The sequence below is a fragment of the Trachemys scripta genome, chromosome 10 (genome assembly GCF_013100865.1).
Source record: "Trachemys scripta elegans isolate TJP31775 chromosome 10, CAS_Tse_1.0, whole genome shotgun sequence".
Taxonomy (NCBI): Eukaryota; Metazoa; Chordata; order Testudines; family Emydidae; genus Trachemys; species Trachemys scripta.
The window spans coordinates 7434594-7459376 of NC_048307.1; the positions used below are offsets into that span (position 1 = coordinate 7434594).

Sequence of the window (24783 nt, forward strand, 5' to 3'; positions counted from 1 at the left end):
ACTCTACAGAAGCCAAGCAATTGACACTGAGAATCAGTATGGTCCAATAATTACCTTTAAAAAAAAAAATGACGAGGACTAGGGGAACCTTGCAAGAACACTCTTGGGTAGCATAACAAAGTTTAATAGACTGATTGGGGCGGGGAGGGAAATGAATAGTATGTATTCTGGCCACTAATGAACAATATGCTCTGTGCTGTATTCTAAGTTTGAAGTGGTTTTCGTGTAATATTGCATTTAATTTTAGTTGCCCAGTAGCAAACGACAACCACCACAACTTTACATCGGGAACTCAGATCCATACAACATCACAAGCTATTTATTATTTGTTACTGTACCTGCCACGCAGGAGTACGACAAAACAGAAACTAATTTGGTGATTTTATGACTATATAAAGCCCTGTTTCTTCATTTTCTGCCTTTAATGTACATTGTACTGGTGTAACTGAGACACAAGTCTTCTCTCTTGTGTGCTTCTCTACTGTACATTTTGCACCTGGGCTGCCCATTGAGATCAGGGAGAGCTCTGTTCAGAGGGGCTGATCCAACTCCTGTTGAAATTGATGGGGCATGGTTTGGGTCTCAAAAGAGTGAAGACTGTGTACTGGAGATGGTGTCAGAGGGAGCGCTCTCCACAGGTGATGCAGTGGGGATGTTGCTGGTGAGAGCTCTGCATATGGGATCAGTGCACGCAATGCAATGGGAATTACGTTGGCAGGAGCTAGCAAGGGGGACCAGGTGCAGAAGATGCAACAGAGCCAGCACTGGTAGGAGCTCCAACAGCAAGACGCAACCCGGATGCCACTCATGGGCACAGCCAGGGCCGTCCTTAGCCATAGGCAGCTGCATAGGGCACCAGTATGTCTGGGGCACCACTCTGCCAGGAGCCGGGACAGAGGGGAAGCAGTGGAGCATGTAAGAGCAGGGTTGGGTCCTAGAGAGAACCGAATGTGCTGTCTGCAGCACAGTCTGAGGGATTGGTTGCTGGGATCTTTGGGAAGGGGTGGGGGAAGGAACTCACCTGTGAGTGTGACTCTCTCTCCCGGCGTGAGGTGAGGCAGGCTGGCTGGCTCTGGCAGTATCCTTTGTTGCCCCCCATAACATGCATTCTCCCCCTCCCCCTGGACCACCCCCTGTTTCTCCTCCCCACCTCCCCATGGAGCACCCCTTTCTCCCCACTCCCCTCCGGCAGGGCTTGGAGGGGCAGCTCCAGGCACCAGCGCAGCAAGTGCGTGCCTGGGGCGACAAGCCGCGGGGGGCGGCCTGCCGGGCGCTGTGAGGGCGGCAGGCAGGCGGCTTTCGGCGGCGTGTCTGCGGGAGGTCCGCTGGTCCCGCGGCTTCGGCGGCAATTCGGAGGTGGGGACGCCGCTGGCACGGCACCGGGGACCTCCCGCAGCCATGCTGCCGAATCCGCATGACCAACAGACCGCCCACAGGTGCGCCACAAAAAGCCGCCTGCCTGCCGTGCTTGGGGCGGCAAAAAACATAGAGCCGCCCCTGAGGGGCTGGCTGGCTGGCTGTATGCCGAGGAAGTGAAAATGAAAGTGACTCACTTCCTCAGCAGACAGCCCAAGCAACAGGGCTGGATTGGAATGCTCACACACAGCTGGCTGGGCTGGGGATAGGGTGACCAGATAGCATGTGTGAAAAATCAGGGCAGGGGATTGGGGTAGGGTGAGAGATGTCCCACTTTTACAGGAACAGTCCCAATTTTGGGGTCTTTTTCTTATATAGGCTCCTATTACCCCTCCCCCCCGTCCTGATTTTTCACACTTGCTGTCTGGTCACCCTAGGTGGGGGGTAATTGGTGCCTATATAAGACAAAGCCCCAAATATCGGGACTGGCCCTATAAAATCAGGACAACTGGTCACCCTAGCTGGGGAGCGCGTCTTTCCCCTGGGCTGGCAGCGATCCATCTCATCTGGGGGAGCTGCGCAGGGCAGGATGAGTTGCTGTGGCTCCGTGGGTGCCCCATCCCTGAGATCAGATGCTGTGCTAACTTCATCACGGTCTGTGGTGCTGTCGGTGGCGCCCAGTGGCATGTGATCAGACCTGAGGGTTTGCTGCTGCTGTTGCTACTCTAGACCCCAAGAGGTGGATTTTGGGGTCCTGCAGCTTTCTACCTATCTCCTCCTCTCCTGCAGCTGTTGGACCAGCAGGCTGGGGGTGAGCCAAGCATGAAAGCAGGACTGTGTTGCCATTTAGATTGTCATTTAACAACTTCGTTTGCCAAAAATCCTTGCTAACAATCCTGAATCCAATTTCAATATTATTTTTAAAAAAATCAAGATCTTAGCCAAAAACAGAAAATTAAGTTGTTGACAGTTATTTGTGACAGGTTTGGTTTGAGGCAGGGAGTGGGCCAGTTTTCATTAGAGAAACAAAAAACATTGACTGGCTTTCCTATAGCCCTGTTACTGCTAAATAGAGCTCTCCAACAAATGTAATATGCTCATCTCCTTACTAGTGTATAGAGTGACCATATGTTGTACTAAGATTCTCTTGCTTTTTTCCCCAGTGAGTCAGTATAGCTTTTGCCAGCCCAGAGGTTGGGCAGCCAATGTCTTACGTTTTCACCATGTTTTGTCCAACTTTCATAAAGTAAATACATGGTTAATATGAGTTTAAAAGGCCAGGGACACTTCCTTGTGAAGAATCTGTGCAGCAGATCATGCTAGAGCTGTGAAAATGTCAGTTTCTGATGGAACTTTAGAGGCAGTGATTTATCGTGTCTTTCTGGCAGTGCCCAAAATGTGCTGCTCTTGCTAACATCTTTCCAAACAAAAATAAGGCACAATAGGACTTCTGTAACATTTCTGCGCTACCTTAATCTAGATGAGATGTTTCTGTGCTGACTTCATTTTGGTCACTGTGTGCTTTACCTAGGAATAAAACTAGGGTTATATTTTCCCACTGCTTGGAAACCCACCTTATTAAACTGGATAATGCCATTGATCTATTTATAGTAGAAGGTTGATATAGAGTTGTAACTAACATTGATGCCCACTATACATTTAAAACTAAAAAGTGGCTTTGTAAAAATGACATGGGTTTCCAACTCTACTGTGTCTCATTCAGGGTGGAGCGTCTTGTGAGGTGTCTTCACACTAGCTCAAGGTCACAAGCTCACAGCTATCCTATATTAGTTATTTTAAATAATATTTCTGATAATCTGACAATAAGGTAAACAGTTATTTCTTTAGAAAACACTCTTAGAAGTTATGTCTTATCAAAAACAACTTTCCAGGTCACAAAAAAGAAAATGGAAAGATGAAATAGGATTAGCTATACAAGCACAGAAGGGTTCTATACTTAAGATTGTACGTCATGAAAACAAAGTTGATCAAGAACAGGGTTTCTCAAACTGGGGTCGCCGCTTGTGTAGGGAAAGCCCCTGGCGGGCCGGGGCAGGCCAGTTTGTTTACCTGCCGCGTCAGCAGGTCTGGCCGATCGCGGCTCCCACTGGCCACGGATCGCTGCTCTGGGCCAATGGGAGCTGCTGGAAGCAGCGGCCAGTATGTCCCTCAGCCCGCGCCGCTTCCAGCAGCTCCCATTGGCCTGGCCCGCTTTCCCTACACAAGCAACGACCCCAGTTTGAGAAACCCTGATCAAGATCATCAAGTAACTGCTGAAGAAAATTTTTATGCAGACGAAGCTCAAGAAACACAACAACACACAGAACAATAATTTGAAACAGATGCAGATACAAAACAAGAAATTACAACAGTTGAAACTGTACTAGCATGGGATATAGATGACATTGGCGCATGGCCGCAATCTTTAAACAATGAATTACCTGCCATTATACTTGAGAAAAGCCCTGTGAGAATAAAAGCTCTTGAATATCCTAAAGACATTAGAGGTAGGAAATTCACAGAAAACAATTATTACAAAAGACTTTCTAACAGTGAAATTGTCAACAGAGGGTGGCTTGTGTACTCTAAATGCAAGAATGCTGTATTTTGTTTCCCATGCAAGATTTTCAGTACACCTCTACTTGATATAACGCTGTCCTCGGGAGCCAAAAAATCTTACCGCGTTATAGGTGAAGCCGCATTATATCGAACTTGCTTTGATCCACCAGAGTGCGCAGGGTCCCCCCCCCCCCCAGGAGCACTGCTTTACCGCGTTATATCCGAATTTGTGTTATATCAGGTGGCGTTACATCGAGGTAGAGGTGTAGTTGCAATTTTAGATAGCAACCATGGGTATTAATGATTGGAAAAATCGTGGTCACACATTACCGCAACATGAAAAGGCACAACACCACATTGAAAGTATGCACAAGTGGGGTGAGTTGAGTGTAAGGTTAAAAAATCAGACAACTCTTGATGCCCCAAATCAAAAATTGCTGGAGTCAGAGAAGCAGCATTGGCATTGTGTTCTTGAAACTCTATTATCTATTGTTGAGTATCTATCAACAAACAATCTTGCTTTTAGAGGAAGCGTTGAGAAATTATTGCAGCCCAAAAATGGCAATTTTTTGGGCCTTGTACAGCTGCTGGGAAAATTTGACACAGTGATGAGTGAACTTCTCTGAAGAGTAACTGAAAATGAAAATGAAATACGTGACCACTGTTTGGGACCAAGAATTCAAAATGAACTGATCATGCTAATGAGTGATAAAGTGAGAGACAAAATTGTTTCATTGGTTACTTTGGCAAAATAATTCTAGATTGCACTCCGGACATAAATCATCAAGAACAGACGTCATTAGTAGTGAGATTTGTTGACATTAGTGATTCAGCACAGATTACAGTTAAGGAATCATTTATCACATTTTTAGAAGTAGAGGACACTACAGGTTTTGGACTTCTTCAAGCTCTCCTTGATGAACTAAAATGAATGGGATTCTCCGTAATGAGTATTAGAGGACTATGATAGTGGTGCCAATATGAGAGGATGCATTTCTGGTGTGCAACAAAAACAAGCCTTTTTTGTTCCGTGTGCATGCCACAGCCTTAATTTGATGTTGTGTGATATGGCCAAGTCTTCTGTAAAAGCTATTCCTTTTTTTTTTCTTTGGTTTACGTGCTCTTTTCAGCATCCACTCAACCATGGCAAATATTCAAAGCACACGTCAATGGTATTACCGTTAAGCCTCCATCTGAGACACGCTGGGAAAGCAGAGTAGAAAGTGTAAAAACGTTGAGATATCAATGCGAGGAAGTTTACGAAGCGCTGGTTGCTGTTTCGGAAGAAGCCAGAGATCCAAAAGCTAAAAGTGAAGCACAGTCATTGGCCTCTGAAATATCCAGTTTCAAATTTCTAATATCTGTCGTAATTTGGTATGCCATTCTTGTTATAACCTCAAGTGTAAGCAAAATAATGCAGAGTCCAATGATGCAGCTTGATTCAAAACTTAACTTACTAAAAACACACGAGACTTTTTCGTGAAATACAGAGAAAATGGATTCAAAGAAGCACAGGTTACAGCAAGAGAGCTTGCACAGGCACCCGGGGTAGAACCAAAATTTCCATGTCCGAACGTGACATGAGTTTCAAGGAAAAAACAGCACGCGGAATATGAAGGAGCAGATGAGCCCATAGACGATCCAGAAAAGAAATTTGAGGTTGAATTTTGTAATGTTGTGATGGATAAAGCAATATCTGCCGTTGATGAAAGGTTTCATACCTTACGAGTAAACCATGAACAGTTTGGATTTTTGTATGACAGAACTAAATTCACCGAAATAGGAAAACAAGAGCAGCAAATGACAAAGTGCAAGAACCTAGAGAGCCTCCTGAAGCACGGTGATAGTTTTGATTGAACTGTACGAAGAATTGACTACATTGTCATCAGTGTTGCCACATGCAAAATCGGTGATGGACATTGTACAGTTTATTCATACCAGCAAACTTATTGACATATATCCTAATGTGTACATTGCCACTCGTATTCTACTGACAATTCCTGTAACAGTAGCATCAGGAGAACGGAGTTTCTCAAAACTAAAGCTCATTAAAAAACTATCTCCGTTCTACAATGAGTCAGGAACGCTTGCTATTCTTGCAATCGAACAAGGCATCGCTTTGTCTTTATCATACGATGACATTATTACTGATTTTGCAGCCAAAAAAGCCAGAAAGATTGCTTTGAGTGAAAAACAAATCCTTGTTTCAATACCTCTTCATAGAAATTTCCAATAAAATGTTGACACATTTAAAAAATTATATTATTTGCATCATTCTGTCAATAAATCAGAATTTTTTCTATAGCGCTACTTCGTTAGTGCAAGTAGAGTCCATCAGCATTACAGTGGGCTTAATTACGTTAAACTGTTTTTAATAAAGTGCATGTGGCAAGTTTTCCAATACCGTAAGCTTATGTTTGTGTGGCTAAGAGCAAGTCTGGCATAGGGGCACCAGTTTAATAATCCCGCCTAGGGCACCATAAATCCTAAGGACGGCCCTGGGCGCAGCCCATGAAAAGGATGCAGGGGAGAGCCACGTGACAGAGTCGAGAAGAGAGCTCAGCTGTTAAAAGGCTTTTTAAAATCAACTTAAACATTTCCGGGTCTCTTCGGAAACGAATCAGACTTTGCAGAGCTACTGCAGCCTCGGCTCCATCTCCAGGGTAGTCGTCTGTCAGAAGCAGAGAGCAGTCTCATCGGTTTTGTATGTTGCTTAGCTTGATTCTCGGCAATGTAGGTCCTGATTCTCCAGTTACGCACATGCTTTACTTATGCAGTGCAAGCAGTCCCATTGCTAAGTGGAAGCAGTAGTTTGCTTGAGGGCTATCTGAAAAGGCTGCCCCTATAAATGATGAATGGAAACAAGTTGCTTTTAGTGCAGACCAGGCCTTCGAAATCGGAGTGTTATAGAGATGGAGGGAGACACTAGGGTTATCATATTTCAGCAAGCAAAAAAGAGGACGGGAGGAGCCCCGCCCTAGCCCTGCCCCCGTCCTGCCCTAGCCCCGCCCCTGCCCCTTCCACTCCCTCCCACTTCCCGCCCCCCTCAGAACCCCCAACCCTCCCCCCGCTCCTTGTCCCCTGACTGCCCCCTCCTGGGACCCCTGCCCCTAACTGCCCCCCCAGGACTCCACCTCCTATCTAAGCCTCCCTGCCTCTTGTCCCCTGACTGCCCCAACCCTTATCCACACCCCCACCCCCAGACAGACCCCTGGGACTCCCACGCCCCATCCAACCACTCCCCACCCCCTGACAGCCCCCCCCAGAGCTCCCGACCCATCTAAACCCCATCCCTCTCCCCACCCCTGCCCCCTGACAGCCCCGCCTCCAGAACTCCCAACCCCTCTCCCCCGCTCCTTGTCCCCTGACTGCCCCCTCCTGGGACCCCTGCTCCTAACTGCCCTCCAGAGCCCCACCCCCTACCTAAGCCTCCCTGTTCCTTGTCCCCTAACTGCCCCCTTCTAAGACCCCCCCCCACCCTAACTGCCCCCCAGGACCCTACCTGTACCCTGACTGCCCAAAACCTTATCCACACACCCCCAGAAACCCCCCCCATCTCTTGACTGCCCCATCCAGAACCTCCCTGCCCCTTCTCCGACCCCCGACCCCCTTACCCTGCCGCTCGTCCCGGCACGCTGGGCAGCAGGGGAGGAGGAGCGGGGGAGGAGCTCCAGACTGCGGGAGGCGATCTGCGAATGCAGGGAGGGAGGGAGGGAGCTCTCTGGCTGTCGGAGCCCCATGTAAGTGGCACCATCTGGCCGGCTGCCCTGTTAGCCGCGCGCGCTCGGCATGGAGGGGGAAGTCCGGACATTTACAGATTACCCACGGACGCTATTTTTAGCTCAAAAAGCCGGACAAGTCCGGGGGAATCCAGACGGATGGTAACCCTAGGAGACACCCTCACCTTCCTAAAAATATTTGGTAGTGGTTAATTATCCTATCGTATGGTCTTTAAAAGGTGGCCCACCGGAACCTGAAGACTAAGGGCTTGATTGTACATGCAGCGTGTGTCACATAAGACAGACTGTATTTATGAGTGCCTGAGTTATAGATGATTTTACGAGGTGTGTCATGGATGATTGTCAGCGTATCTTCCAGCAAGTACACGCCCTTAATTTTGAGAAAGCGACAGTGTCCAGTCATATGACGCATCCCCCTCTCCCCCGCACACTGACACAAGCCTTCTCGGTTACAATTTCTGCTCTTTTAATTAGCTGCTAATGGGAACTTGATAAGCTGCTGATGCTTCTTAATGACTCCATAAAATAAAGACGGATAAGGCACCGACAGAGCCGTGCAGCGTATCCAGGAGGAGTAAATGGAATCAGGCACAGGACTGAGCGGTGTGGGTGCAGGCTTTCAAAGCTGGGACAAGGAATCTCTCTGAAGGCTGGAGAAATGGCAGACGTCCTCTATGTGGATCCAAAGAGGAGCCTAGAAATACGGCAGCAGTTAACAGGCCTGTTGGTGTGACACCAGTTGGGCACACGCTAAATTATGTCTCCCAGTCATTTCGATTGAAATGGAAATCAGAATTGAACATGGAGGGACTTGGAAGCCAGGGCCGTCAGTGGCCTTTTCTAATTTTTTGTCAGGATTTTGGAGATGCCAGGGCAGTCAGTTAACCCAATGGACTCCTCGGAGTGTTTGGGAGAGACTGGGAGTGAAAAGTCCAAATAGAATTAACACTCCAAAGAGGCAGCATGACAGGCCCCGTGGCCTTTTCTAGGTTTTTTGAGGATTTGGGGGATACCAGCTTTCAAAGCAGCCTCAGATGGCACCCGTAGCGATCTGTGTAAGCAAAATGCACATGTCCATCAGGTAGGGTGACCAGACAGCAAGTGTGAAAAATCAGGATGGGGCAGGGGTAATAGGCGCCTATATAAGACAAAGCCCCAAATATCAGGACTGTCCCTATAAAATCAGGACATCTGGTCACCCTACCGTCAGGCTGTTTGAAATACAGCTATCTGAGTTGCACACGCCCATGAAGACTTTGCGCACATGAATGGGTACACACGGATAACCTGTGTGCAGAAGTGGAGGCCCTTGGAAGATTTGGCCCTTTGAGTACAAGGCTCTGCAGAAAACTGAAGGATGAGGGTGAAGAGCACTGTACAAACGTCACCTCCGTTTTGTGCTGATTACGGTCTCTCTGAAGATGTGCAAATCCAATGCATGAAATACAACCATCTTCACCATGGGAAGGGTCTACGTTCCCCTCTGTCCTTGTTACATACACAGACCTGGCCATCTTTGGATTGTTCTCTTCTCCTAGGACCTCCGTCCAAGATTCTGAGGTATCTGTAGCAAACAGTTGCTATGCAAGAGACCTTAATTATTATTCGCATGACAGCGGTGCCTAGAGGCCAAACTCTGAGCGGGACTCCATTGTGATAGGTACCGTAGAGAGGCACATGAATCAGACCCGGTCCTTTTCCCAAAGCGCTTTCAATCTAAATTGACGCAACACATAAAGGAAAATGGGCAAAGGGAGGACAGGTGACCCCCGCAAGATCCTGCAGCAGAGCTGGAAATAGAGCCCCGGCCTCCTGACTCCCAGTCCAGAGCCACAGTCACTGCCTCTCAGAGCTAGCTCTTCGATTGCGATGCAAACTGACTTTCCCTTGGGAGAGAGCATGGGGGTCTCTGACTTTGAGCTGGGCAGGTGGTGACTTCCTTTCCTGCAAAAGAATTTGTTATTTCTAAACTTATTCCTGTTCTGCACTGGGACAAAACTGAGATGACCTGATATTTTCCATGGGCGGGGAGAGAGAGATCCCAGAACAGCTCGTTGCTCCAGGCACTCACCTGGGGGATGGGAGACTTGGGGGTTAAGTCCCTGCTCTTGAACCTGGATCTCCCACATACCAGGGGAGTACCCTAACTCTGGGCTATTAGCTCTCTGGGGTTTAGACCAGAAATACCGTCCTGGACCCAAGAAACTCCTACAGTCCTGCATAAAGTTTTGGTTTGGACAAAGTGGCCTTTTCCAACTGTTTTGTTGAAAAATTCCCACCAGCTCTGCTTTGACTCCTCAGCCCGGCCTGCTTAGGTGGGTGGATGCTGGCATTTTGTGCCCAGTCTCTCAGGCAGAGGCTTGGGATGAGGGTAGGGGTGTGATTCCCCTGCTCAGGTACATGCACACGCACTAGCTGTCATCAAGCTAGCGAGAGTATAAATAACAGTGTAGTGCGGTAGCACCGAGAGCAGCAGGGGACACATGGCTGAGTACAGACCCACTGTTTTCAGGTAGATGTGTAATAGAAATCATAACATAACAGCCCAGCAGATTGAAATCCCTATCATAGACATAATAGGCTAGAGCTAGGAAAATAACTGATTTTATGGTTTGCTGGCTGCTCAAAAAAATCATGGAAAAATAATGGTTTCGAGTTGACCCCAAACAAAAAATGATCATTTTTTTCCCTACAAACTGGGGGGGGGGGGGGGGGAAAGATTNAATGGGGGGGGGGGGGGGGGGGGGAGGGGGGGGGGGAATCATTTTGTGTCAAACAAATCGTTTTGTTCAACCGAAAACGAAATGTTTCATTTTTCAAGTTTTTTTTTTATAAAACGAAAGCAAATTTTAAAACAAAAAGGTGTTTTGAATTGAAAAATTGAAACGTTTGGTTTCCAAGTGTCAGAATGAAAAGTCGTTTAGATTTTTGGAGGATTTTTGCTTATTTCATTGGTTAGGTTTTTTTATTGAAACAATTTGACAAATTTGCAAAATCTTTCAGTTGACCCAACTCTGCCTTTTTCCGGGGGGGGATGGTTAATCTGAAAGGTTTTGTCCAGCTGTACAATAGAGTGACTAGCAGAGTCTGCTTGATTTTTTTTTTTTTTTTTTTTTTTTTTTTAGTATTGTCAGTTAGCTTTCTTTCTAAAGTTGCTCAAACCAACAAGTCTTGTTACTGCTGATAATCAGTGGCTCAAAAAGTAACCCAAGTACATTAGGTTGGTACAGTCAGGGCCGGCTCCAGGCATCAGCTGAGCAAGCAGGTGCTTGGGGCGGCCAAGGGGAAGGGGTGGCACGTCGGGCTCTTCGACGGCAATTCGGCAGAGGGAATGCCGCCAAATTGCCGCCGAAGAAGAAGAAAGCGGCGCGGTGGAGCTGCCGCGGATCGCGATCGCGGCTTTTTTTTCCGCCGCTTGGGGTGGCAAAAACCCTGGAGCCAGCCATGGGTACAGTCCAGCCTAGGGACTCAAGTGACAATTCCTACATTACAGAAGCCAAAACATACTACCTATATTTATAGCATCTCACCCTTCTGTTACCACATAAATCTGTTAAGCTTTCAATAGGAACTGTGTAACTTCCCCATTGTAGCTTTTTGATGCCTGAGTCAAGCAGCCATGTAAATGAAGCGTTAATTATTTAGGGAATGTTTTGTGTATCCTTTTAAAGTGAAATGTTTTAACACATGGTGACAAGCCTTGTAAATCAGTGCTGGAACTGCAGCCACCTGATACAATTAGAGCTCTCGTTGTCAACAAATGATCATGCAAATTTGTTCCCTCTGATATGAATCAATAAGGAGATTTGTACAAGCATGTATTAATATGGGGTTGAGGGGTGGGGAAGCTGCCACATAATCCTAATGGGCGGGAGGCTTGGGGGGATTCTAATGATATAAGTATGATAGTGTAATGATATTATAGTATGATATAAGGCTGTTGATCTGTGGAAATCAATCTGTAGCTATAGCAATCAGGAATGAGCTAGACCTCAGCTAGACCTGGTTACAGCCCAGTGCTTTACCAGGGTTTGCAGTCAGAATCGCAAAAGCCTCTTCATTCCCCCAGGGCATTTTTAGAGGAGGAGGTGATTCTGGGGATGGGGCTAGAGCAGTGGTTCCCAAACTGGGGTTCGTGAACCCCTGGGGGTTCGCGAAATGTTACAGGGGGTTCTTGGGGGAAAATTCCCTAATGGCAGACAGAGCTGTCCCTAGGAACCCCAGGCAGCATGGGGCCAACAGCCTGGAGCCCCTAGACTTCCAAGAGCTAAGCAAATCAAAGCAAGCAGATCTATCACACTGGGGAGACTTCACCTCCCTTTCCATTTCTTATAAGGAGTCTTGAAGGTTGATATTTTTTTGCTGTTTTTAAAATTAAATAGGCAGCTAGTATTGTTTTTAAAATTATTATGAAGAACAAGTTTAAGCTTTGTTGTAACGTGTTGTTTGCCTGGACTGCTCAAGACCTGAATGCTTGTGTAGGAGGAACTCTTTGAGTTGGCTTCTTAAATACCTTCATGTTGTTTCACATCCCATACTCCTTGATGAAACATAGCAGCCTTGTCTTATAACGGGCTTATTCAAAGTGATACAAGCTACGAAAGTGAGATCTTGGAAGAGTGTTGCCGTTTTCATAATGCAATAAAAATACTGTAATGATAAATAATAATTAATAATACATAGTGTGTAATAAGCATGTCACAAAAACAAATTTTATATTTCCGAGATTTTCCTTTTATAATTTATACTCAGGTAAAGGAGAAAATCCCTGGAAATATTCATTTTTAAGAGGGGGTTCACAAGACTTGACATTTTAGTGAAAGGGGTTCACAGGTTGTTAAAGTTTGGGAACCACTGGGCTAGAGATAGAGAGCTTGTCTACAGGAACAAGTAGGTCACAGCAAGCTAGGGTGCGAATCTACCCCACACTAGCCTGCTGCTCACTGTGCGTTAAGAGTTTGTTAATGTGCTTTGATTTAGTCCTCTTTGAACCAGGACTAGATCAAAGCACATTATCAAACTCTTAATGTGCGTCAGCAGAGTGCCCACAGACAGTTAGTGCGTGGCTGGCTAGAGCAGGGTCAATTCACACCCCAGCTTGCCACGACCTAAATGTTACTGTAGACAAGCCCTGAGTCTCATGTGGCTGTAGCTGGCCAATCTGGAAGCAACATCGGGGTGTCTGTCCAACCTGCCAGAGAACAACCCTCCCCCCGACTAGAACTTCGGGCCACCATTGTAAATTCAGTCCTGAATCTATATGACTGCTGGGTCTGCAGCTATGTTCCCAGGCAGGCGGTCAGATGCCATGGTGATGGGCAAGGTATGAATGCCCAGATAGACAGTTAGCGAGGTCTTGGGAAGCCCCGTATTTTGGGGATGTGTCAGCTTTCTGCACTTCACTCCCTCCTGTTCCTCCTACCCGCATTCTCCCCAGTCACCTCGCTAACTGCTGTCTTCATCTCATCTCTTCTCCGGGCCTTACTCAATGGCCCCTGGGGCTGGAGCCACCTCCCTCTTCTCAGATGCCAAAAGCTCTCCTTCCCCTCCTCATACCGTACTGTGTTTGGGGTGGTGTCCAGCATGTATCTCAGTCCCAGTTCAATAAATGAACTCGTGGCTTTGCTGGGGCTGAGACTTCAGCAGGGCCGGCTCCAGGCACCAGCCTAGCAAGCAGGTGCCTGGGGCGGCCAGTGAAGAGGGGGGCGGCACGTCCGGCCCTTTCGGCGGCAATTTGGCGGCGGGGCCGTCACTCCCTTTGGGAGCAAAGGACCTGCCGCCGAATTGCCGCCGTAGAATGAAGCGGCGGTAGAGCTGCCGCCGCGATCGCGGCTTTTTTTTTTTTTTTGCGCTGTTTGGGGCGGCAAAAATGCTAGAGCCGGCCCTGGACTTCAGCCTCGAGACTGGTGCTTTTCATAGATTTTTAAGGCCAGAAGGGACCATTGTGATCATGGAGGCCACGGCTACACTAGGACACTTGACCAGTAGAGGAGTACCACCATACTAGCCTGGCAAAGCACTCCTAGGGTGGACGCAGATATCTTGGCAGTCCCGCCCCCCAAACTAAACAAGCTACACCCGTAAAGTTTGCTAGTATAACTGCCTCTGCCCATGGGACTTCTGTCCGCACACTGATGTCGGTCAGAGATCACAGCTCTTCATGGCCCTGAGCGACCCAGCAGGACTCTGTAGTGTAGACATAGCCTACGTCTGACCTCCTGCGTAACGCTGGCCTTTCTGGAAAGGCAGCTGTGTTTCTGACACATCTAGCCCATTGGTGAGTGTGTGTTACCGGCCCCCTGTTGTGCCTGACCTGCAGAGGATAAAAGTCTGTGAAGCCTGGGCTCTTAAACTCAAGCTGCAGCAGCTTGTGCTTTTAGCTCTGGAAGTCCCCGGTTCAATCCCTGGTTTGTTAGCCAAGAGGGCAGCTGTCACGCTGACATCCTGCCTGGCTACCGCTGCATCTTGCGATCCTGGTTTGCCCACCGTCCCTGTCAGTCTCTCTGAGGACAGAGTCTCTCTTTCTGCAGATTCTATGCACGAACGCTTGCCAGACAAATTGCTTTCGTGACCTTTTCTTCCCCCCTTTAATTAACAAGAAGGGAGCAATTGCCACTTGTCTGCGCAGTCAACAAGGAGGAAAATATAGTCAAGGCTGGAGATGAGTAAATTACACTTATCTCTTCAGCCCTGAACAGCAAGCAGGGTGCAGAGGCTGTTTGACTATTCATAACGCTGGTTTATAGACTGCCACGGGCTGAGTTTGCATCGTTACCATTGGACATCTCTAACGTGAGATGGAGAAGCGGTGGGAGCTCTTCTGCCTTGCTTTTGAGTCTTCTTCTCCCTGACCTCTGTCGTGTTCTCAGATTCAGTAGTGCCACGCACACGCAGTCGAGTGTGGTGTCTTTCCCGACGGAGAAGAGACGGGACCCCGCTCTGACAAGCACGAAGAATAGTTTTGATGGACACAGCAGCTGTCTTACTCCCAGACTGATTGACACCGAGGCAGTGATTTTTCAAAAGAGGGGGGGCCTGAAGTTAGCCCCCTAAATCCCTATTTCAGCCCCTAAATCCGTGGCTTGATCGTCAGTAGGGCCACGCACCCTGCAGCTGCCAATTGTAACTGATTTAGGTGCCTAAATATGGACTTGGGAGCCTAACGTTAGCCACCCTGTTTTGAACACCGTAGCCAGCCTACGCTGCTGAGGGTCAGCATGCGGAGGGCGTGTTGACACTGCAGTCAGACCTGTGACCGCAACACATGTAGGCAGCCCCAGGCTAGTTTTGATGTAGCTCGCTCAAATGACAATCGCAGTGAAAACGTGGCAGCACGGGTCGTACAAGCCCACCCAGGACCCTGGGTTTGTACTTGAGTGGCTAGCCCATGGGAGCACCTGTGTTCATAGAATCATCGAAGATTAGGGTTGGAAGAGACCTCAGGAGGTCATCTAGTCCAAGCCCCTGCTCAAGGCAGGACCAATCCCCAACTAAATCATCCCAGCCAGGGCCTTAAAAACCTCTAAGGAAGGAGATTCCACCACCTCCCTAGGGAACTCATTCCAGTGCTTCACCACCTTCCTAGTGAAAGTGTTTCCTAATATCCAGCCTAAACCTCCCCCACTGCAACTTGCGACCATTGCTCCTTGTTCTGTCATCTGCCATCACTGAGAACAGCTGAGCTCCATCCTCTTTGGAACCTCCCTTCCAATAGTTGAAGGCTGCTATCAAATCCCCCCTCACTCTTCTCTTCTGCAGACTAAATAACCCCAGTTCCCTCAGCCTCTCCTCGTAAGTCATGTGCCCCAGCCCCCTGATCATTTTCATTGCCCTCCGCTGGACTCTCTCCAATTTGTCCACATCCCTTCTGTAGTGGGGGGCCCAAAACTGGACGCAATACTCCAGGTGTGGCCTCACCAGTGCCGAACAGAGGGGAATGATCACTTTCCGCGACTTCCTGTCTATTGTGATTCAAGCTTGTTCGATCACAGTTAGCTTGGATATATCTACACATGCTGCAGTCACGCCTTGATTGCAGTGTAGACATACCTATAGAAGTCAGCAGCAAAACTCCCATTGATTTCAAAGGGCCTGGTCTTTCAGCCGTTGTCTCCTTAAGTCCTAGGTTCAAGTAAACAGTCGCAGATTGGACTGTTGCAGTTCACTACATGCAGCAAAAAAATTTCTGGATCCAGAGGTGACTGGAATACTTCAGTTCCAACTCTCTTGCCTCACTGTCCGTGATCCCAATATAAACAAAAAAATCCCCCACCTCCTTTCACGGGCTGGGTGTCTGATGTACCCAGCTTTGCTTGTTTGAATGGTGTGTGCCGCCCTACAATCTAATATTACAATAACTGGCTGCTATCAGGTGCTGCTGTGAACGTCATTCATTCATTTATCTCTGCATGGTGACCCATTTCTGAAGGAGAAAGCTCAGCTCCAGCTGGAAGGGAGAAATTGACCGTGTTCTCCTTTAACTAAAACATTTCTAAATGGATTTAAACACAAACACAATCATTTCTTGGTCCCCGTTCACTAAACGTACCACACTACAAGAAAGCAAAGCTGACAACCACCTTGAACGGCAACTCTGTTGGCTGTAGAATCTGCAACATGCCGGCAGGAGCTGAGTTTTCTAGAAGAACAGGCTCCCCACTGATAAACTGAGGGTAAACAAAAAGTTCCGAACATCCGTGTTTAAATTCAAGCGGTGTCGGAGGAGAACCAGACTGACGAGCCGTTTATTTTGGGACGTGTTTGTGGAAGACTCAGGTTCAGCTTTGGGGCAGATCCCCCGCTGCGATAGAGCACCAGAGCCGTGTTGACTGTCAGTGATGCTATGCTGATGATCTGGCCTTTTTCATGCCCACCACTGTCCTTTCCCAGCAGTTAGTCACAGCTTTCCGATTCCTGATGGAACTGCAGAATATCACATTTGAAACATTATGTTGTTGTTACTGTAGTACCAAAAGCATGCTAGGAGTTTTACAGACAAAGCAGAAGCTAAGCTCCCAACATCAAGAGCTTACAATCTACCCAGATCAGGTCTCACATCCTTTAAGAATACTCATGCAATTTATATGGGTGGTGGCAGTGTGCCTCTTATCTCTACTCTGCCCTCCTACATGTGTGACTTAACAGCTAGAAAGAATCCCATGATTCACTGCTGTCTCTCCTGTAATACACATCAATCTTTATTTGATGGGGGGACCAATAGGTTGAAACTCTTGGGTGGGCAGATTTGGAGGTGAGGTTCATCTGGCTGTACAGTACTCACATGATCCATTTTGATGGGCATAAGAAAGAAGTGGCAGTAAGGGGGATCTATCAAAACCCACTGGTCCCCTTGTAAAGCCTGCTTTAACTTGAAGGAGCAATGGAACAAAGGTGGTTGACTGATCTATCTTCACTTACATGGATTTTGAAATAGCCTGTTTACAACTCCCTGGGCCATTGTCACCTCTATCAGTTATCATAATCAGATTGTCAGTTGCCAGGAGACGTGAAGTTTCATGATGCAGCAATTGTAATGAAAGAAGAGATGAATCCCAAACAGTAATGATGATCATCCATTTTGTTAGGGCAGATAAGCAAAGCTAGAATCTTACCTCACTGGGCTTTCTTTCATCAAGGGTTTTGTGGCAAGCTGGCTGATTGAAATTCATCAGGACTACAGCATCTTTAAACACACACCCCTCCCCGCCCCCACACACAGACAAGATATGACAGTAGAACTCTTATTTGATGCCCTGGGGATTGAGGAGCTCATAAAATCAGAAAGGTCATAACATGTAACACCTCAAAATTACAGCTGCCAGCTGTAGCGTGATTGCAATGCTGTATGAGTGGCGAACAGCTTTTCAAGAGCAGAGGATAAAATACTTAAAGACAATCTGAGTCCCAGTGGAGAGGTTTTTTGAATTACTCCACCATGGAATTACAGTAGGTACGGTGCATAGCATCACTTTCTTCTTGTCCTTCACACCACTGCAAAGGGATTTCCAATAAGGCATCAGGACGTGAAGGGATTTTGACTTGTTCTTCATCAACGCCACTTTCGTGATGTGATTTCTTTTTTTGTGTTCACCATCAGGAAAAATGGCCCAGACAACTGGTCATTTGTAAGACTGGTGTTCGTAAAATTGAGGTTCTGCTTTTATTATCATTTAAGTGTTTTGCTGTAGCACCTAGACTCAGATCAGAGCCCCTTTGTGCTGGGAGTGTATGGACACATAATGACAGACTGTCCCTGCCCTGAAGAGCTTACAATCTAAACGGGCAAGGCTGAGGCACAGAGAGATTAGGGAGGAGCATTTCAAAGGTGCCCAAGTGATTTAGGAACACAAATACCTTTGTTCCTTTCCGTGGGACTCGTGCTCCTAAGTCACATAGGTGCTTTGGAAAATCCCATTCTAAGGGTGTGTCATACAACCCGCTGGATCGGCGGGCAGCGATCGATCCAGCGGGGGTCGATTTATCGCGTCTAGTCTAGACGTGATAAATCGACCCCCCGAGCGTTCTCCCGTCGACTCCTGTACTCCACTGTTGCAAGAGGCGCAGGCAGAGTCAATGGGAGCGTCAGCCGTCGACTCACCGCGGTGACTAGATCTAAGTACGTCGACTTCAGCTACGTTATTCGCATAGCTGATGTTGTGTAACTTAGATTGGTTCCCCCACCCCCACACCCCCGCCCAGTGTAGACCAGGGCTAAGTGACTGAATGGGACCTTCCTAATTCATGACAGTTTGTTGTAACTGCTAGAATAGAGCCACACAATAGAGTGGGTTTAGAAAGGCCCTGGGTGTCCTATGTTACACCCATGCCATCAGCCTGTGTTCTAACCATTTCAGTTCGGTAGTTCAGTGCCATCCTTGGGAGCAAATGTCCTTAGGTTGGTCTGGCCGTCATTTCCACGCGTCCTGTACACACTAGCTATATTTCATCTCCCAGGAGCTTCTTCCCTCCTGGGTCTGTGTGCATCAGACATTTCCTTTATGGTGCCGGAGCTCCGGGCCCAGTCTTACATAACGGAGTTTTCAGCTCTCAGATGGCCTTATAATGTCAGGACTTCTCTTCCAAGCAGCAGCGCTATTAGCACCGGCATAGTTAGACCTGAAAGAAGCTGGTCAGGAAATAACCTTTGCCAAGTGACATCTGTCTAAGTTTACATTCAATACAAAACAATAACTCTTGCCCGTTGTTTATTTAAGACGAGCCTGCTCTCATGGAGCACATCATCCCATTTCACTTACTAAACCACGTTACGTAAACCCATTGACCTACCTGACCTTTCGCTTCTCTCTTTTGAAAACAGGCATGCGAGCCCAGCTGGCCTTTTACTGACAGCTGTAGTGGCGGTTTCTTATATGATTGCAATGCTGTATGAGGGGTAAGTAGCTTTTTAAGAGCACAGGATAAAATAATTCAAGATAAAGCCGGAGTCCCAATGGAAAGGTTATTCCACTTAGCCCACCAGGGAGAAAAAGAATGTTTATTTTTGTTCAGTCACCTTGATAATGGACAGATTCAGGTTTTAAGACGGCTCCTAAGGAAAAAGGAGATTAGGTATTTTTAATGGCCGTCTCTGTCTTGAATTTACACGGTAACGACAATAAAGAAGTCCACGGGAGTAGAGTGGATAACTTGACTGTGCACTGCAAAAACTAGTTTGCATTCTGTAATTCCTTTTCTGGGCTCCTCTGATTTTTTGCACTGCACTCTCCAGGCACATGGTGAACGTGACTGCCCGGGAATATCCACCAGAGGCATCAATTGTACTTTAGCAGTGACACATATTTCAAATGCCCTTAAAGGCGATCTGCAAAGGATGAAAATGGGAGGTTGGGCGTTTGCTTCTGATGAATAAGAGAGAGCCTGAAAAGCGAGGGGCTTAGTGCCCTGAAGTTTTGTTTCCCACTTGGTTGTTCATTTTTCTTTACTTTCATTTTTGTCTTGAAAGGGAGCGAGAATAGATTTAAAGGGCGAGATCCTCCTTTGGCCATATTGCCCACAGCTTGAGCCAGAGCATGTGCAAACAAAGGGGGCAGTCCTCTGAGCTGCCCTCATCCTGCTGCGGCTCTGGGCAGAGCCAGTCCGCCTGCACCAGGTTAGAGCAGCCTTGAGGACTGCTCTCATTTACGTCAGCAGTCAGTGTTCCAAAGCGGCTGAAAAGCCCAGGGTTGGCATAGCATGTGATAGTATTTCGGCCACACCCTGCTTCCCATGCTACACTAGCAGTCAGGAGAGGGTTGTGTAGGAGCCCTTGTGCCCACTCTGTGCCACCAGAGGATCACCATTCCCCTGGGGTGATCCTTCTGGGACTGGACAGCAGGCTTTAGGGCAGGAATATGCCTGCAGTGAGAACATAGCTCAGGCTCTGCACTTGAAACCAGTCTCATTTGTCTCCCCACGGGGTGAGCCTCTTGCCTCCCCACAGTCAGGGATTCTGGGTATTTCCCAGGGTGGGTGGTCTTAGGAGCTGTCATTAAAGCTGGATGGATTTTGAAGACCTCCTAGTCTTGTCTCTGGCTGTCATTGTCCATTCCCCCTTTGCACACATCAGCGGTAGCTGCAGGGGGACATAACTGAACCTGCTGCAGAGAGAGCTGGCAGCCTCCCCTAAGGCAGCGAGGGGCACCTTTGCAAAGCACCTACGGGAGTGCAGGGGGCTTAAAACTACATCGACACCCTGGGCCTGGTTTTATCACAGACTTGCATGCTGCAGACAACAGTCACAATCACTAGATGACTCACACACGGAGAGAAGGGGCTGGAATCTTGCTCCTAAAACAAAGGCTAAAGGAGAACTTGGTTAGCTGATGCTAGTAGCAGGTCCCATACTCTCTCCGCAGGCCCAGCCACTAAGGGTGAGTAGTATAGTACACATAGCTACAAAGCCAGTGCATTAGAGAGTGCCACCCACACAGCCGCATTCCAGCCGAGAGGTATGGGAATTACCCGGACTGCTGTATTGTTTCTTGTTCCAAAGCAGAGTCTCCCTGATCTTGAGGTGTTAAGAGGGGACAGGAGCAGAGATCATGGTATCAGTTTAATGGCACATAGTTGTCTTGAATTTTTTTCTACCTTTCCCCACCCCCACTAGACCCTTCACGGAAGAAATCTATCAGCAGAAACAGAAGACGTCAAAGAACAAATAGCAGCAGACGGTGTGTTTGCAGAGTACTGAGGAGAGCGCAAGAGCCGGGTGATTTCAATAAGGGGAGTCGGTCTGCTGGGCCATCCACCTGCGCTTTGACGGGATACGAGAACTCAGCCTGACTTCTAATTATGCCCTTCCCCAAGCTTTGCATTCGCTGACTCTTTCTAATCCCTCTCTCTAGTTCTCAAGAGATTTTGAACTTCAAACCCCCACAAAACCCAGCTAGGAGGGTTTCTTCACAATGAGTTTTGTTCCCACCTCCCAGTTGGTTCCAAAACAGCCAAGACGAAAGTGTTTTGATTATAGGCTTGAACGTGAAATAAAGGCAAAACCGGCAGGGAACCTTGAAGTTAAATATTTAACCTCTATAAAGCTGCAAGAAAAACCCAGCTACTGCATGAGGCCAGGGTTCAAATGTAACAGGCGCGATTGTGCAAAAGTGCACACGTGCTCTGTGAGCCTGCATTGTGGACATGCAAACCAGGTAAAGCCATGCCTGACTGCCCCATTGCAAGTGGAAATCAGGTCATTCCAGACACACATTTGCACATGCTTGTGTTATGAAAATTTAGCCCAAGCAGTCTGATTTTTAGACTTGCACGTGTAAAGGCCTGTGCAAAAAGGCTTGGGCAAGTACCTGGCTGGTCTGCATGCACAGTTACTGCCATTGCACCTTTTGCTAGTCTTAAATTCACCAAAATTTGGTCAAGATTTTCAAAAGTGACCAGTGATTTTGGAGGCCACAATTTTTGGATGGCCAGAGTGAGACATCTTCAAAGGACTAATGATCAGGAAGTGCTGAGTGGCCATCGGGCCCCGTCAAAGTGCCTCAAGTTGGGCATTCAAAATCACTAGTCACTTTTGCCAGTCTTGGACAAAGCCCTCTTAAGCTTCCAGCCTACTCTTTAGCATCAATGCGCATCAGATTAGACCTGCCACTGGTCCTACAAAGCATGCCTCATCGCAGCCAAAAGGAACCATGCAAGAACCGGTTCTCCAAAGAATTCCCCTTTGAAATGTATCTTGCTAATTAGCCAAACCAACCCCATCCTGCCAACGAATTATACCACAGCAGTTGTAACAATCAGAGAAACAGCCAGAATAAGAGAGCTAAAAGCACTTGCCGGGACCCAGGAGTTCTGTGTGGCCCAGTCTACCCTTTATGTCTTCTCCTTTTGCCCTGGCTCACAAAAGCTGCAGCAGATACACAAAGAAAGTAGTCAAGAAGAAGAAGATTGGCTCAGAGGACTATCATGCAGCACCTTTCAACCTTTCTCCCACCCATCTTGGAAGGAAGCAAAATCAGTTTTTAGAAACCAACAAAACAAAACAAAACAACCCCAGCAAAACAAAGCCCAGCTGTATTTTCTAATTAAAGGGCCCATGAAGTAGTAAACAGGGCCCTGGGGGGACATTTGTAAATAGTTTCTCAGGACAGCAGTCACCTGTTCCACCTAATCTTTCATGCAGATGTCCCTGGAATGAGACTGTTAAGTAGAGTGACTTTCAAAAGGCTGTACAGTATTGATGTCCGAAGTATTCAGCTAACACTCTGCACTTTTAATACGGTGCATTTAATCTAGGCATGAGCTGTAATTGCACCGTTTGCTTGTAAAGTCGACACCTCGGACTTTGGCAGGCATCCCGGTTTCTCTGAATCCTGTGGTGATTTTGCAAATAGCCTCTATTGTGAAGGAGCGTGAAATACATCATGACTCCACCAGTCAGTGGGGGCAGAGCTCCATCCTCGTGGATCAGTTGGTGTCCCACGGAAGGAGGCGCTCTGCCGTCTTTGAACCAGCCACGGAGAAGGAAGGGAGGTGTCTGCAAAGCACTGTGAACTGGGATCATGTTCCTAGGGGAGCAGGGCGAACGGAAGCACCGTGCGATGAGCGTATTTCACCAGGGGGAAATAATGTGGGCACCTCCGAAAAGGGAAGATGGCAGTGTTGTCTGGGGAGTAGCTCAACGGGTTGGCAGTTGGGGCTCCTGAGTGCCTGAGCTCTGCCACTCGCTCAGTGGACGTTAGGCATCTAATTACCCTTGAAGATCTGGGCCTTAGGGCTCCGTTGTTAGAACTGTTGAGCCCCCGTAACTCCAGTTGAAGTCTAGGAGAGCTGCAGGTACAATCGTGGCCTGTGCCTCCCATCGGTAACGCTGACCCTACCCTCACAGGGCTTTGGTGAGGCTTAATTTAAATTAACGTGCGGAAAGTGTTTTGAGATGCTGGGCTGCAAGGTGCCATGGCAGGGCACTGGGTCTCTCCGGACAAGGGTCCCTGCAAAGAATCGAGCCCTGATTCACTGTAGTCTCTACTGAGCTGCCTTTCGACTGGCTCATGCCCCATGTCTTTTTGTTCCACTCACTGACTTGCTACATGTTTATTGACAGGAGTGATTTGATGGCGGTGCAGGGACAGCGGCTACTTGTTTGGTGCTTGATCAGAGCGCAGGCGGGGTTTGCTGTGCAGCGTGAAAGCTCATCAGACCCCCCTCTTCTCTCTCTCTCTCTCACTCACACACACACACACACACACACACACACACTCTCTCCCTCTCTCCTCTCTGCTACAAAATGTTGTATCCTGGATGAAGCAAATGACCTCAGACAGTGTTGCCGAAGCACAGTGCCGCATGAGGAATGTTCCATTTTTCCTCCAGTCCTTTTTGCAGAGAGCCTGCATTTCTGACCACCTTCCCCACTGCACACAAAGCGTCGCCAGTGCTAATGATCTTTTCATCTCTGTCCCGCTGTGGGGGTTTTAGGTTATTTTTCTTTCTTCCCTATTGTTTTCATTAGCATTGAGCCATTCAGCCATCCCCTCTGCACACCAGGGATTGAAATCCTAGCCCTTGTGTCTAGTTATTCAAAAGATAGTAGGGTTCGAATTCATTCTGAAGGGGCATGGCGAAGGGTTAAAGCTCCCAGCCTGAGTGAACGATGTTTATGGACTCCTGTGATGGTTAGAGGCACTCTGAGAAGAAAGCCATGGGAAGAGTCCGTTTTAGCGAGGGAATGGAAAGCCGCACGAAGGGGAGCTTGCGTTGTTATTGAAAGGAATTGGAGTTAAAATTAGAGATTGGGAGTTAGAACTCCTGGGTTCCTAGGACACCACTGACCCACTCCATGATCTCAGGAAAGTCACTTAATCTCTCCATGCCTCTGCACCCCCATTTATGCATTGGAAGTAATAATCTGACCCACGGCCCAGCATTGTTGTGAGTATTAAGTAGTGTTGGTGAAGCACGGAAATCGTTGGCTGGAAAGAACGACAACGCTTGGTATAACTGAGCATGAGACTGTCCTTAGTAAATTCCAGTCGTCCTCTTATTCCCTGTATTGTCTGCCGCCACCCTTGGTTCCCCCTGGATTTCTTCTCTCAGTCGCACCCAAACAGTCCAACATCCACCTGATTTATTTCCTCCGCACATTTCACTTCACGTCTCTGAAACTCCCCACCTCTCTTTGGTTTTACCTTCTGAACTGGCTCCAGCATCCGGGAACCTTTGCGCGGGTGCCAGGAAGGAGGGGGGAAATTGCCATGGCACAAATGCTGATTTTTCTGCAAATAAAATGAAACCCCCAAACTCTGCCAGACCATGTGTCACCTGTTGGTGCTTCTGTTTCCTCCTCTCGAGTCCACCCCTGTAAAATAGTGGAACGTGCTGTAGCTTTTGCATGGTTGTGATTTGCTCCGTTCAGCCTTTATACGTCACTGCCCTGATGTTACCAAAAGAGAATTAAATCCGTTTTTGAATCAAAACGTTGTTTGCATCCAGTCTGTCTTGCGGACGCTGCATTTCTGTTTGAGTGTCAAAACCATTGCGTCGGGGGGATTCTTCTTTGTCAGCAACCTTCTTTATAAAGGGGGAGGGATAGCTCAGTGGTTTGAGCATTGGCCTGCTAAACCCAGGATTGTGAGTTCACTCCTTGACTTGGGGATTCAGTTGGGGATTGGTCCTGCTT

General features: G+C 47.7%; 1 protein-coding gene across 2 annotated transcripts in view; it reads left to right on the forward strand.

Annotated features, from left to right (window-relative positions):
- Positions 1-24580, forward strand: part of PEMT (phosphatidylethanolamine N-methyltransferase) — a 64855-nt gene extending 40275 nt beyond the window's left edge. For both annotated transcript variants that reach the window (XM_034783895.1, XM_034783896.1), the window contains exons 5-6: positions 18973-19047; positions 20761-24580. In XM_034783895.1, the coding sequence (XP_034639786.1) occupies positions 18973-19047; positions 20761-20815 (130 nt within the window). In that variant the 3' untranslated portion in view covers positions 20816-24580. The remainder of the gene's footprint in view (positions 1-18972; positions 19048-20760) is intronic.
- Positions 24581-24783: the final 203 nt, after the last annotated feature.